The 16511-nt window shown below is 39.6% G+C and overlaps 1 protein-coding gene across 1 annotated transcript in view; it reads right to left on the reverse strand.

Moving 5' to 3' along the window:
• Window positions 1-16511, reverse strand: part of LOC128648518 (complement component C6-like) — a 195259-nt gene that overhangs the window by 126537 nt on the left and 52211 nt on the right. Inside the window, 1 exon segment of the mRNA XM_053701238.1 lies at window positions 3908-4148. Within this exon segment, the coding sequence (XP_053557213.1) occupies window positions 3908-4148 (241 nt within the window).

The following is a 16511-nucleotide window of genomic DNA, read 5'->3' on the forward strand; positions in this document are numbered from 1 at the left end:
TTGGTTTTATTGCTGATTGGTGGATAAATTCATCCACCAATAAAAAAGTGTTGTCCAGAGTGCTGAACAAAAGAAAAGCTTAGATAGCAAGAGAACGAAGAAAAATTGATAATAGGAGTAAATTAGAAAGTTGATTAAAATTGCATGCTCTATCTGAATCACAAAAGAAAAAATGTGGGTTCAGTGTCCCTTTAAGGCTCGCCCCAAATGATAGTTAAGTAGCAGCTGTCTTAATACCTGCCTGCTACCTAAAATGTGGCAGAGAAATAATTCTGATCCGATTCAATTAGTATGATTGATAACCCCTGCTAGCGGCTTATTGGCCGCCAGCAAGCAGTGGGGGCAGTTAAATGCAGACAGCGTATGTTATCCACTCTTAACGATGTCCAGCGGACATGATTCGCGGAAGGATAAATGGAGCCCATAGTGTGCACATTTCTGGAGCAGTACAGGAAACACTACTGCTACATACTGTTTTTGCCACTGTATAGCATGGTTATAGAACTGATGCCTACTCCAGTCACGTACACACTCCTACACCTTCCTTCCTGCTTTTCAACAATGAATACTAAGTAAATTTGATAATAGAAGTAATCTAAAAGGCTTTTTAAAAATGTTATCAGAAATACAAAAGTTTTATGTCCCATTAAGCATATCCCCTAACTGTCCCGATTTTCATAGGACAGTCCCAAATTGATTGAAGGGTCTGTCCCGCTGTCCCGGTAAGAGTGCTGTCTCTCCTGCATTGACCCAGGCCCCCGTGCCGCTGCACTGTTTAGTCCTCCTGCTTACTGTTATTTCAATCACATGAGGTTTGCACAAGTGAGTCTGCACTTGGCTCCACTTAAGCACGTGATCACAGGCGGGTGCTAAAAGTTAATCTCTTTGCATGCGGATGCAGTGCTAAAAGCAACTCTACTCTCAGTCATTCTCATCATAACCCTAAACTTTCACTCACTGTTTTGTGAACTACTCTGATCTCAGGTGGTTGCATCTGGTGCTGGGGTACTGTGAAAAAACATACGTTGAGTTAGGTGTCGTAAGCCTAACCAATATTGAATTAAATAGCCTCCGCGCTAGCAAGTGAAGATTAGTTAGGACAGTGACAGTCTCTTAGGGAAGGAGGACACTGGGGCATGTTGCAGGCTGGTCCATGGCGGTAAACTCAATATCAATTGAATCTGAGTGAGCCGTGAGCCAGAGCACCCTCCTTGCCTAGCACCTGCTGTACTCTTCCTTGAGAGATTATCACTGTCCTTACTAAGCTTCACTCGCTATCACAGAGGCTATTTGATTAAATATTGATTAGGCTAACAATTAGCACAACAGCGCAGGTTGCCCAGGGTCCGTCATCACAAGGGTAGGCAGTGACTACGTAAGTGTGTGGAATTATGACAGTCTGCAGTTAATGAACACCTAACTAAACATATGGTTTTTTTCTAAGTATTTTGATACATCTCTGACTTATATGTAGGCTTAAAGTGTTGCTATGACCCACTAAAGAGTTAATGAAGGTCAAGTAATAATTTATTATTATAAAAAACTAAAACTACATGTATTATTGTATCACTGCTTAAAAAAAACAACAACTACAATGCACATATGTTTCTTCAAATCTGAAAGCTCCATTACAGTGATTTATGTGACAGATTGCACTGTAGGGGCAGCCTGTATAACCAAAAAGTGCCTTTATTTGTTTCTTATTTCAACAATTAAACAAAACCATAAAATATATCTAAGTTTGTTCCAAGGTTTAAATATTAGCTCTTAAAGGAACACCACCCTCATTATATATGTATACATTCACAAACATGTTACATATACAAAATAAAGCACTGCATTTACTAAAGAGCTGAATGAATAAAAAGCATTAAAAGTGTCATTTTGTTAGGAAAATATGGTTTACACTCCAAGGACATATCCTTTAATAAGTAATTTGAAGGAATTGAAAGTCAAAATTAAACCTGCATGATTAAGATTGAGCATATGATTTTAAGACACTTTTAAATTCACTTCTAATTTCAAATGTACTTTGGTCTCTTGTAGTAGTTAAGTACTGTTTATCTTATCTGCTAAAGCTAATTAGGGTATCTTAGCTACTACTCTGATCAAGTAATCACTGTGTACACTATAGCAAGGTTTCGCTTCTGAATTCTGGAGTATGGATTTAACCTCTTGGGGAAATTTGAATACCATACATTTTTAGGACATGGGACAAAATAAATACTGTAATGGATGTAGATTGCTGTATTGTTAGGATTTAAAAAAAAATCCATACACAAGCCAGATCTTATTTTAAAATTAATAAAAAAAATATATATGTGCATATTTTAATATACATATTCTGTATGTCTTGCATTCAAAGAGATGGTAATGTGTGATTGTTACAGAGACATTGTACGTGTGTGTTGGGGGGGGGGCTCTGTTATCAGAGTAGAAAAGTGTCCCTCTTTGGCTCTTTCAAATGTTAGGAGGTAAGCATTAAAGGGTCATTAAATACTGAGATAGTAATATAAAATGATAAATTGTATATTTTCATTATTTATTTTGTCCCCCTTTCCTTTAATTGCATTCTGAGATTGTGAACATTTCAGTTCCTGTTAAAAATAGAAGTGCAGAACACTGTCATAATTCACACCGACATTGGCTGCACACTCTAGTAACCTATTTATAACTGTCCCTAATTGGCCACAGCAGAGAAGGTAACCTACGTTACAATATGGCAGCTCCCATTGTTTTATCGACACTAAATTCAAACGGACTACGGACCAATGAAATAATACATAGGAAAAAAGCGTTACTGCATTATCTGATTGGTCCATGTGTTTGTGAAGTCAGTGGCTGTACAACCAATAGGGTTGTGTTGCCAGTGTGCTGTCTGCGCCTTGTCTTTGATGAGTGAGGAGTATGGCAGTGTGCGTATGCGTGGCATTTTTACGTGCATGCACAATGAAGATTACGGGACATAGACTTCCTCGACCCGTTGCGTAGCCTTAAACAGCTGTTTTGTGGAGGTTGGGCCTCTTGTGCATGCGCAGTGAGCGCCACACCCATCCAACAGCTGATTTCACGTCGCCGGAAGTGACGTAGGTCCCGCATTCTTATGCGTTGCAACTTATTTTAGAACAAGGACAGTATAGCCAATAGGAAACTGTGTCATATGTCCTATTGAAGGTTTTAGGTGCGAGCCCAAGGATTGTGCTAAAGAGGCAAAGGGCATCCATATCAAAGGCAAACATATTTGTCATCGCATTCCATACCCATACAGAATGCAATGCCAAACATGCATGTAAGCATACATGATTCAGATAGAGCATGGAATAACATTGCAATAAATAATATTGCAAATACTACTGCCAGATGGCTTAAGACACGTGCATGCTCCCAGCTCCTGAGATCACCTAGGATTACTCTTTAACAAAGGATACCAAGAGAACTAAGCAAAAATGATCATAGATGTAAATTGGAAAGTTGTATAAAATGCCACAGTTTATGAAATCAATTAAAGTTTAATGTTGACTTCACTGTCCCTTTAAGTCTGTGAAATGAATATTTGTTTTACATTTGTTTGACCAGATTTTCTTGTGATATTTAATACATACATTTACTTATTCCAACCATAGAAAAAAAATCCATTAGCTTTCATATCATTGTTTTCTCACTCTTATAGATTGATGATTTAAGTGAGTAGAATGTTGGTTAATGGAGGGTAGAGTGTTTTAATTAAAGGTGAAGACACAGAGTTTAGTGCTGCTGGGGCCTATTTTTTATAGCATTTTCATTAGAATAATATCTAGTGGGTTTCTGTGTCTCTTTTTCAGATGTTACAATATTTGACGACAGTATAGGGGAGGTAAAGAAAAGGAGTAGTGATATTAAAAACAACTGAGTTATGTGCTTTACCTACCTGAACTTTTCAGATTCTCCGAACTGTATTGGTAAAGAAGGTCGTATGAACCTCCCAGTTTACCTCTACTTATGTAATGGGTTCCAAAGTTTTCAAATATTCTGCTATACAGAGGGTAGTTATATTCCAAAGGCAGATGGTTCAGAGCCTTTAAGAAGACGTCAGAAATCCAAAGATCTTTCTCTTTCATTGTGAAATTTGAAACTGAGATCAATTGATTGACTCTAATAAAATTTGAATTCTAGAAGAAAACAGACAGTAACGTTAAAAGGCTCTAGCCATACACATTATAAAAACACATTATATATCTGAAAGGTAGGTAAAGAAAACCTCTGTAGCATATGATCTGCATTGAGCCTGGCATTAAGAAATATGGTTTGTTTTTTAGAGTATATAGAAATTGTTATCATTGAATGTCTTTATTACTCAAATGCTGTACTGTTGTTTTGCGATAGTTATGAGGGCATTGACATGTGTTACCTTTTCATCTATGATATGATAAATTAATTTGGCACTAGACTCAACAAAACCAATTACAAATCAGTACTTGATTAATTTGTTCTTGTACTGATAAACAGCTTTGATACAGTGGACACAAAGTAATAGAGCTATTATAAGAAAACATCTCTGTATGCCCATGCCTCACTATGGTTTAATATTTTTAGATGCATTAAGGAGATATTAATTTTGCAATGGCACACTAATTATCAGTCTCAGTATCAGTCTCTGCAGTTTAACGGCTCCCTCAGGGTGGATGTAATGACTATTAATATTGTCTTCTTAAAGGACCAGTAAATACAATGGGGCCGATTTATCATGCCCCGAATGCTGCTATATGCAGATGTTTCCGCGCAAACATAAGTTAAGAAGCAGCAGTCTTAAGACCGATGCTCCTTAACTCGTCCATCGCGTCTGAGGCGGCAGACAGCAATCCGCCCAATCACATATGATTGGGTTGATTGACACCCCCTGCAGGGGGCAGCATTGCACAAGCATTTCTAGCACAATGCTTGTGCAGTGATAAATGCTGACTGCGTATGCTGTCGGCATTTATCAATGTTCGGCGGACATGATCGCTACAGTGGATCATGTCTGTCTGCACATTGATAATTCGGCCCCAATATAATTGCATAATCAACAAATGCATGATAAAAAGACAATTGGAAAGTTGTTTAAAATTGCATGCTCTATCGGAATCATGAAAGTTTAATTTTGACTTGACTGTCCCTTTAACATCAGCAGAAACAACAAAGTAAGCACTATAACTTATACTATAGTCATTGTGTACCAGTCTTATCTTTAAAATTAGAGAATCTCTTTAGACTGTGTTGCAGTCCTTCAGGTGTTTGGATGTTAGGCCGTGTGTATTTGACTTTAATCAGGAAATGAAGCATATTTTTATTAAGCTGGTGCTCCTCGAATGCCTTTTCTTTGCTTGAATCTCTATAGACAGCTGCTGCAACAGTAATTCCAACTTAACTTCCACCCACCACATTTAGTCCGTATTAACACCCTACTAGACCCTACCCCTACTGGATTTTAACATGTTACGAGATCCAAGTCACCACAATTAACCCCTACCTGACAGACCCCTAGGACCTAAATATTAACTTTCCCCATAACACTAGCTATATTTCACTACAATAAATCCTGCCTAACATTGGAAACTCTTACTCACCTACAACTATTAAGCCCAGCAATAACCCCCTGACTTCAGTCTCTTTGTATTGCATTAAACTCCTTCCTCTCAAACGCAAACAGAACACACTACTCTCACTACAACTCCCCAAAACCAAAGGGATAGTCCGTGCAACCCACCAGCACAACTACCTTCAAAAACAAGAATCCCCCCATCTCAAGCTTTAGTGCACCTAAGCCTAGCTCCCAAATGAACCCCTATAGATTCCCTAAGTGCACCACTACACCACTCAAAAAAAAATCTATCCTCTCAAAAACAAAAAACACCCCATCACAACTAAACAGTTATGGGGGCCTTTTATCTTGATTGCCAGCTGATTCGCCATCTTCAGACTCCTACTGGCCAAGGTCCTGGTCAAAATTGATGTTGGAAACTGTGTCTATTTATATATTTTTTATAACTGTTTGACTGGTTAGAAAATTAACCAATTTGAGTTAAATGGGGTTCTCTTAATTCAAATTGACTTACTCATTAGATCATCTTGGTAAAGCATGGAACCTCCTTGTTAATACTCTTTTACCTATCCAATCAGAGTTCTCTCAAAAGTCTATAAATTAGGTTTGGACAGCTTTATCACATGACTAACTGCAATGCTTTCACAAAAAATGTGACTACTAGTAAACTCTGCCATTTTGGATAACTATTTTATATTAATTAATTTAATGGTATGTGAGCAAATGCTAATATCAGCCCTGCTGACGGTAGTTTATGTACTATTAACTGCACGTCTGTAGTAATCTAGGCCAAATTATTGACCAAAGAGCACTGATAAAAAATGTGTCACTCTTTATCAAATACAGTTTTCACGAATAAGCAAGGACTATTCCATTTCATTAGAATAAGCAAGGACTATTCCATTTCATTAGAATAAGCAAGGACTATTCCATTTCATTAGAATAAGCAAGGACTATTCCATTTCATTAGAATCACTTTTTACAAGATTTACAAATTCAAAGGCATTTCAAACAATAACAAAACACAATTTTACATAGAAACATATAAAAAAATGTATTTTGACTATAGATAAGCACCAGAAGGTCCATCAAGTTTGCCCATATTTGTTTATGAAATGTGAGCTTAATTAATCATAGGATAGTCTTATGCACACCTTAAACATTATTTAATGACTTTAGTACTTGTCCTTACCACCTCTTGATAGTGTTTCCATTAATCATCCTCCCTTTGTGCTTCTGCAAATGGTCTCCAAACTGACATCACAACCCCTTATTCTGGTGTTGCTCTTTTTGTTATCTTTAGCTGCATTAAAGCGACAGTCAAGTGCAAAAAAAACTTTTAGGATTCAGATAGGGCATGTAAATTTAAACAACTTTCCAATTTACCTTTATCACAAATTTTGCTTTGTTCTCTTGGTATTCTTAGCTGAAAGCTAAACCTAGGAGGTTCATATGCTAATTTCTTAGACCTTGTAGACTGCCTCTAATCTGAATGCATTTTGACCACTAGAGGGCATTAGTTTCATGTGTTTCATATAGATAACATTGAGCTCATGCACGTGAAGTGACCTAAGAGTAAGCACTGATTGGCTAAAATGGATGTCTGTCAAAAGAACTGAGATAAGGGAGCAGTTTGCAGAAGCTTAGATACAAGGTAATCACAGAGGTAAAACATGTATTATTATAACTGTGTTGATTATGCAAAACTGGGAAATGTGTAAGAAAGGGATTATCTTTCTTTTTAAACAACAACATTTCTGGTGTTGACTGTCCCTTTAAATGTTCTAATATACTTGAAGTTTCTATTTTAATATCTCATCACCTTCTCTCTTCTTAGTATATATATCAGATGAACATAAATCTTAAAAGGAAAATAATGTATTAGAGCATTTTATTATTGCACTATTTCTTGCATAAAACTATATGATCAATTCCAACCTATTAGATATTTTTTACCTTGGAAAGACCAGAAAGGTTGTTGTTTTTTTGTATGTTAACAATGTGATCGCAGCCAAGGTTGATAACTGCCACGAGACACTAAATTTCCCCACAAAAGCACCTTGAACTACCAATAATTGATGCTGATTACTGAAATCCACAATGGCTTAATGGGGTCAATAGAGTCCATGGGGCTGATTTAATATGCTGCGAATGCAGCAGTTTCTGCGCGAACCTTCAGGCTCACCGGAAACATAAGTTAAGAAGCAGCGGTCGTAAGACCGCTGCTCCTTAACTTATCCGCCTCTGAGGTGACGGACAGCAATCATCCTGATCAGATACGATCGGAATGATTGACACCCCCTGCTAGCGGGGGGCGGCATTTCACTAGAAATGCTTGCGCAATGATAAACTGGTGCTAAATGTGGTATAATAAAATGTGTGTTTGAAATATTTTTTTTAAAAAATGACTCTGTGTTGCTATTTACCATGTACGCCATAGAAAATGTCATAAAAATTATTTTTTTGCATTACATGTGTTCTCTCATATTATTGCAGTTAGGCAAACAAAAATTATTTCTTTCATGTAATTAGCAAGAGTCCATGAGCTAGTGACGTATGGGATATACATTCCTACCAGGAGGGGCAAAGTTTCCCAAACCTTAAAATGCCTATAAATACACCCCTCACCACACCCACAATTCAGTTTTACAAACTTTGCCTCCGATGGAGGTGGTGAAGTAAGTTTGTGCTAGATTCTACGTTGATATGCGCTCCGCAGCAAGTTGGAGCCCGGTTTTCCTCTCAGCGTGCAGTGAATGTCAGAGGGATGTGAGGAGAGTAATGCCTATTTGAATGCAGTGATCTCCTTCTAAGGGGTCTATTTCATAGGTTCTCTGTTATCGGTCGTAGAGATTCATCTCTTACCTCCCTTTTCAGATCGACGATATACTCTTATATATACCATTACCTCTGCTGATTCTCGTTTCAGTACTGGTTTGGCTATCTGCTATATGTAGATGAGTGTCCTGGGGTAAGTAAGTCTTATTTTCTGTGACACTCCTAGCTATGGTTGGGCACTTTGTTTATAAAGTTCTAAATATATGTATTCAAACATTTATTTGCCTTGACTCAGAATGTTCAACTTTCCTTATTTTTCAGACAGTCAGTTTCATATTTGGGATAATGCATTTTAATTTAACATTTTTTACCTTAAAATTTGACTTTTTCCCTGTGGGCTGTTAGGCTCGCGGGGGCTGAAAATGCTTCATTTTATTGCGTCATTCTTGGCGCGGACTTTTTTGGCGCAAAAATTCTATTTCCGTTTCCGGCGTCATACGTGTCGCCGGAAGTTGCGTCATTCTTTGACGTTATTTTGCGCCAAAAATGTCGGCGTTCCGGATGTGGCGTCATTTTTGGCGCCAAAAAGCATTTAGGCGCCAAATAATGTGGGCGTCTTATTTGGCGCGAAAAAATATGGGCGTCACTTTTGTCTCCACATTATTTAAGTCTCATTTTTTATTGCTTCTGGTTGCTAGAAGCTTGTTCTTTGGCATTTTTTCCCATTCCTGAAACTGTCATTTAAGGAATTTGATCAATTTTGCTTTATATGTTGTTTTTTTCTTTTACATATTGCAAGATGTTCCACGTTGCAACTGAGTCAGAAGATACTTCAGGAAAATCACTGCACAATGCTGGAGCTACCAAGCTAAGTGTATCTGCTATAAACTTTTGGTATCTGTTTCTCCAGCTGTTATTTGTATTGCATGTCATGTCAAACTTATTAATGCAGATAAAATTTCCTTTAGTACTGTTACATTACCTGTTGCTGTTCCGTCAACATCTAATTTTCAGAGTGTTCCTGATAACATAAGAGATTTTATTTTTGAAATCCATTAAGAAGGCTATGTCTGTTATTTCTCCTTCTAGTTTACATAAAAGTCTTTTAAAACTTCTCTTTTTTTCAGATGAATTTTTAAATGAACATCATCATTCTGATACTGATAATGGTTCTTCTGGTTCTGAGGTTTCTGTCTCAGAGGTTGATGCTGATAAATCTTTGTATTTGTTCAAGATGGAATTTATTCGTTCTTTACTTAAAGAAGTGTTATTTGCATTAGAAATAGAGGATTCTGGTCCTCTTGATACTAAATGTAAACGTTTAAATAAGGTTTTTAAATCTCCTGTAGTTATTCCAGAAGTGTTGAATCTTCTGCTTATGTTTTTCATTAAACTTTATTTTGGGTGTGGATTATTTTCAGCAGGAATTGGCTGTCTTTATTTTATCCCTCCCTCTCTAGTGACTCTTGTGTGGAAAGATCCACTTCTTGGGTAGTCATTATCCCATACGTCACTAGCTCATGGACTCTTGCTAATTACATGAAAGAAAACATAATTTATGTAAGAACTTACCTGATAAATTCATTTCTTTCATATTAGCAAGAGTCCATGAGGCCCGCCCTTTTTTTGTGGTGGTTATGATTTTGTATAAAGCACAATTATTCCAATTCCTTATTTTATATGCTTTCGCACTTTTTTCTTATCACCCCACTTCTTGGCTATTCGTTAAACTGAATTGTGGGTGTGGTGAGGGGTGTATTTATAGGCATTTTAAGGTTTGGGAAACTTTGCCCCTCCTGGTAGGAATGTATATCCCATACGTCACTAGCTCATGGACTCTTGCTAATATGAAAGAAATGAATTTATCAGGTAAGTTCTTACATAAATTATGTTTTTCTAAAAATGCTTGTTCTGCTGTAAAAAGTAGGTAATATTTGTGTAGTTAGCTGACATAAAAAAGCTGATATTTATATGTAAATGCAATGAAAATGCCAAATAGCTAAAACAGCTCCAGCACAGAGGTGTGGAATGGCTCAGCGGCAAAAGGGTTAATTTATATCTCTTTCAGACTTCTAAGTTCTGTTGCTATATTTTTCTTCATAGTTTTAAATGATACATATACATTTGCAGATGAGAGCTAACAAGCTTGAAACAGCTGTTCAATAGTGATTTTGGGTTTGCTGTGCTTGGCCCAAAAAGGGGATTCTGTGGTCAGACCCACTATGATATTAAATATTATATTTGCATATCTTACTCAGAGTTCTCTGGTGCATTGGTAACAATGTATACAGACCACTTGGGAAGGTATGTGGGGATACCTGTCTAAACGTTCTAATTGACTATACAATAATTTTGTGGTTTTATCTATATATGCATTGCAAGTTAAGCCAGCATTAAATTAAAGGGACAGTCAACACCAGAATTGTTGTTGTTTAAAAAGAAAGATAATCCCTTTATTACCCATTCCCCAATTTTGCATAACCAACACAGTTATATAAATACACTTTTTACCTCTGTGATTACCTTGTATCTAAGCCTCTGCAAACTGCCCCCTTATTTCAGTTCTTTTGACAGACTTGCTTTTTAGCCAATCAGTGCTCACTCCAGGGTAACGTCACATGCATGAGCTCAATGTTATCTATAGGAAACACATGAACTAATGCCCTCTAGTGGTCAAAATGCATTCAGATTAGAGGCAGTCTTCATGGTCTAAGAAATTAGCATATGAACCTCCTAGAATTAGATTTCAACTAAGAATGCCAAGAGAACAAAGCAAAATTGGTGATAAAAGTAAATTGGAAAGTTGTTTAAAATTACATTCCCTATTTAAATCATGAAAGTTTTCTTTGGACTTGACTGTCCCTTTAAGCTTTAATCAGTGAGGTTAGTTTGCAAATTGCAAGACCGTTGTTCTTGTGTTCAAACACTTCCAACAAAAATTCTACTGCATGCACAATCTGCCCAATGTTTTGTGTTTTTTGTCAATTCTGCAAAAGCAAACATCACCATTCTCCTCCTTTCTCCTATTCCACAAGTAATTGTCAGCAAATTTGTTAATGTTTCCCAAAAATTGTGGAAGATCAACCAAGATGGATGGGTGCTTCTAACGGTAGCATGGTATCTTCGCAAATTTGTAGTCCAGCTCTGTACACAATCTTATTCCATACAATGCCATGAATGAGTCTCTAGTAGATGAGAAAAAAAGGAAAGCTAATACACAAAGCCACTGTGGAATCAGCAATATCCCCGAGTTTACCAGCAGTGATACATTTGAGAGCCCTTAATTATTTAAGTACTCAGGCCCTGCCATTTCAAGATGTAGGGCATTTACTTCCTCCAAAATCTAAGTCTCCCTCTAGATTTTTGCTCATTCCATGTGTTCCCCTCTCATTGACTATTCATTCAGTTCCTTCGAAGATTTTTCGCAATATATGTGCCTCCTGCTTAGTCTTAGTTTGGACCTTTGGTGTTTTATCAAAGTGATGAGGCAAGAAGTGGCTCATTTGGGAGCCTGAGAATCAGGTTGAGTGTTTGGGCTCCATTTATCAAGTATCAAGAAATCAGCTTCAGGGCCGCAGTGATGCAGGCTCTTACAAGCAAGCTAAAAACACTAGTTAAGTAGCTGCGGTATTAAGACCACTGCAACTTAACCTCTCTGCCACCTAAAGTTTGTGGAGTGAAATCATCCATATCTGCTCTGCGTGTAAGCAGGGGGCAGCATTAACCAAGCTGCGGCTTGAGCAATAGTAAATGTGGGCAATGTATGCAGACCACTTGCCACAAGGCCAGGAAGACAGGTTCATAAATGGAGCCCAATTACTTAGATTCATAGATGTTAGTAAGGCTACCAAGGAGCCTCATTGTAAATGTGATATCATGTTCAAAATTCATTGAGCATGGCTTCGCCTTTGTTTTCCAAAAGTTTGTTAGTGGGTGTTCCTTCCTTTAACCTTTATAGGCCTAGATCACATGTGTAGTGCAATAGCTACAGAGAGGTTGCAATATTTTTACTTCTAGAACATGTATTTGAAGTCACACGTAGTAATATAGTAACTAACGCTCCCAATACTTTCAATGAAGAGTTCAAAGTGGATACACACTTGTTTTACATGTCCATGTTTAATCCTTGCACCCTTGCAGTAATGCTGGCTGCAAATATTAACCAAAGTGAAAAGCTCTGGTAAAGTCATTGTGACTGTTCATACAGGACTTCAGAAACCACAAAACTGGCCTCTTAGGTGTTATTTCACACTGTTTCAAGACCTTTTACAAGGGTCATTGTTTTTGTGCATTGACAAAAGTCATAATCCCACTTAAGACACAGTGCGACATACCATCTCCAATGCCCCCAAACTGCTACCAAAGTCCCACGAGAAAGTAAACACAGGGACCAATTGTTCCCTCCCTATAAACAATTCAAATTTAAAGAAACCAACCAAACAGCAAGGGACTGCCACCCCATATCAAAACAGTTCTCAAACACCAAAAGCCACCCAAAATCCAAGCACCAGAGAATGTAAAATTCGAAAGGACCGATTGGCCAGCCAATAAGAGACCAAACACTGAATGAAGCAAAAATACAGATGCAGGTCAGCTACCCAGAACAAATCTCCCCCCCAATGAAAACAAAGATCCAAACAAAACTCCTAACCACCCACATACTGCCACCAAAGCCCAGAACCCCATAATCAAGTCAGTCATTTAATGAACTGGTCTATACGTCACCTACCCACACTTACAACTACATATGCATACATGTATCTCATATGCCAATATATACAAAACCCCAGACACACATAACACATATCTACACAAAAAAGCCCCCAACTTCTTTTTTTATACACCCTACTTCCTTCTTGCAAAAGACCACGCTGACCAGACAACCATAGCTGGATTGGACCCTAAACCTCCTACTCCAAGGCAGCTGAAACCACCACTGAACCCCCACATCTTGACCTTTCACCCTACCGGAAGCACCAAGCCAATACGAGAACCCAGCAAAACCAACACCAGCAGAGTGCCACCACAGAGGAAACCCCCATGGACAGAAAGTCCCATATCTACAACTTTACACCAATACCCAAACAACACAAACAATTGAGACCCATCACCCTAAACTCAACATCGAATGCAAAGAGGAAAACTAGCCCCAGGCAATATGCCTTCAATATATAATCATATAATGCCAAAACTCTGAGAACACATATGAATATAAATACACCACACGCACAACCTAAATATATATATTGACGTGCTCTCCACAGAATTATTAATATTTTCTTTTTTTCTTTATTTTTTTAATATATATGGATGGGATCGAGAAAAAGCCGAGAGGCATAATGAAGAAGCTGGAAAGGGGAAGAGAATACTATACAAGACTCCACATTTACCATACTTAAAATTATACGCAAACACTCAAACCAAAGATTAACTGTGCAATTCAACTCCAATCGCTTTAATTAAATTGAGGCAATAATCCTTGAAACAGATTTGACAACTTATTAAATATTGGCTTACACGTTTTTTTTTTATTATAGCCGCGGAACCGAAACTCTGCCATGAGGGGCACCTTCAGAAGGACCCGGGAACAACATTGAAAGGACCATAAATGCCCTCTAAACATACACACCATACCAGATCTGCCCACCTCAACCTGCTGGCTTCTAAGCAAGCAACTACCAGGTCAAAACACACTGCAAACGGACAAAAGAAGCCAAGGCTTTATGTCCTAGGGAGGGAGTACTGTCACAAACGTGCCTCTCCATATATAAATATTCCTACAAACCCACATCCCTCTAAAGATAAGTAGATATATTGCTACCAGCCTACACATTAACACAGCAACAAAACACATATGACAATAATCAAGCTCCCCTTGAGTTCTTAAAGGGATATCCAACTTATAAAGGGGCACACAGTGGTACAAACTCTCAACCTTCTGCTTCAAGGCAAGCAAGCGAACCACCAAACCACACCAGCTCAAACCCCATGATCTCGCCCAAGCTCACAATTCCAAATAATCCTCCAATCCATGTCCTCCCTAAAAAGCTGGGATGTATGCCAGGAGCCAGCCCCATTTCTGGAGCACCACATGGCAGCAGCCAGCAAGAACGCTATCCTGTAGAAAAAGCCCTGGAAAGCATCACTATCACCTGCCCTGTAGTGCTCCAGATGCCTAACCAGGTATCAACCCTACAGAAAACCATGAGAAAAGAAATCCGACAGTAGAAGAAAAACCAGAGACATCTCCAAAATGGAATGCTTCATCCCAACCACAAAAGAAAATTCTGGGATCCATATCCCTTCCACAAAGCACATATGATTTTTTATATTTATACCAACCACTCCCAAACCTGCACGGCACTGCTGTCAAAACAGTCCGAAATAAAGGAACCTGCACCAACAGCTGGGTGCAAACAGTCAATCTTCCCTTCCAAGGCTGAGAAACCAGACTCTAAGTCACCACAGACATCCCCGCCTATCATATTGTCCACCAGTTCCTCTTAACATTCTGCAAAGTTTGCCTTTAAGGTGAGCTTTTACCTCCTCTAACCTTTTGGTTCATTCCAATGCCCTCAGGGAAATGCCACCTGACTTCTAGTAACCTCTTAGCTGGGACCTAGCTGATACCTTCAGCTGTATTGCTGGCCATCAGCTGTATTGCTTCTGAACAGCCGCCTGCAGCTCCTCTATGTGCCATTACCCTCTCCTGAACTCACCTACGCAGTATGCAACATAAAGAACACCCCCTTGCTCCCTACCTTGTAACTCTAACAACATGCCCTACCCTCACTACCCCATTCTACCCCCACCAGTACCCCTACCCTGGGAAACATATTCTCAGCTAAAAAAAACTCAGCTCCACCCTCCTATGCCCCCATCTATTAAAAAATTCCATGCATGCCTCCTGCCGCCAACCTGAATAACTGGTCAGATCAGACAAGAGGAGCATCCCCAAGCAAAGCCCCAGGGCAGAAAATAACTTTTCCCAAGAACAGCTTGTGACTCTAAGAGACCAGCTCCTCCACCAACCCCCAACTAAAGGCACCCCAAATTAGCTCCCTCTCCACCTCTACGGTATACCCCTCAACCTACCCTCTACCCAGCCTGTTACTGTAAGCCAACCTAAACCCCCTTCAATCCCACCACTAGTAACCCCACTAACCAGCCCCTTGCAGGGCCCCAGAGGTAAAACACTGGGCTGCTCTGTCCAGAGACCCCGCCCCTCCCCGTTGTTAAACAAAATCCCCCCAACAACTGCCACCTAACAGCCTTCTGGCCCCCTGTTACTATTCCCCTGACCTAAACCAACCCAGCACCCCCACATTGAATTGCACCACGTCCTCTCCTCCCAAGACTATTTCTCCAGCTCCTGTTTCCCGGGCATGTCGGGCCCCCGCTTCCTCTGCCGCTGTCAATCCATGTCCCTTGATCAGTGCCAATGGGCCCCTGATCTGCTCTCTTCAGGCCTGGCTAATGCTAAAATTTAAAACTCGACAGGCTAAACCTGCCTGTCACTGCTCCCGAATCTGCAGGGAAAGACGAGGGGCAGCATCCACCCCCTTTCATCCACTCACCAGCACCTGCTTCTGGGAGCGGTTTATACCAGCTCCCGCCTGACCGGCAACTCAGGCCTATGCGCGGCCCTGACATGATCATCTCGGTCACTGCCAACAGGCCCTTGCTGCATCCTCTTCATGTCTAGCTCCCACAAGGAGCGAACCTCAGCAGGCCATGTCTCCCTGTTACTGCTCCAGAAGGGGAACTTTAAGTTTGCTGTCATCCAAACACCTCACCTTACTTACCTGCATCTGCTACAAGCTTGCAGCTTGCCATAAACTCTGCATCGAGTCTCTGTTGCCAGCAACCCTCCTGATGTCTCCTGCTGGTCGCATGGTGAAAAACGTGCAGTCCTCTGTGCCACTGATGCCGCTCCTGCAAGCCGGAATGAAAGACAGGTAGGAGCTCCCTGCCATGCCACTGATCCTTGCTAAGACGCTGTGCGAGGAGAAACAGCTTCTCCTTGCACGTTCTGGACCAGACTGATTCTTCCCACTTTCCTACTCCCTCTATCTTCCTGAAGCCAAACCTACTGACCTCAGGATGATCCCTCCACATGTCCTCCATGGTGGTTATGCAAGCCTTACTTCAACTTGTTTCATACAGGGTTTCT

The sequence above is a fragment of the Bombina bombina genome, chromosome 2 (genome assembly GCF_027579735.1).
Source record: "Bombina bombina isolate aBomBom1 chromosome 2, aBomBom1.pri, whole genome shotgun sequence".
Lineage (NCBI taxonomy): Eukaryota > Metazoa > Chordata > Amphibia > Anura > Bombinatoridae > Bombina > Bombina bombina.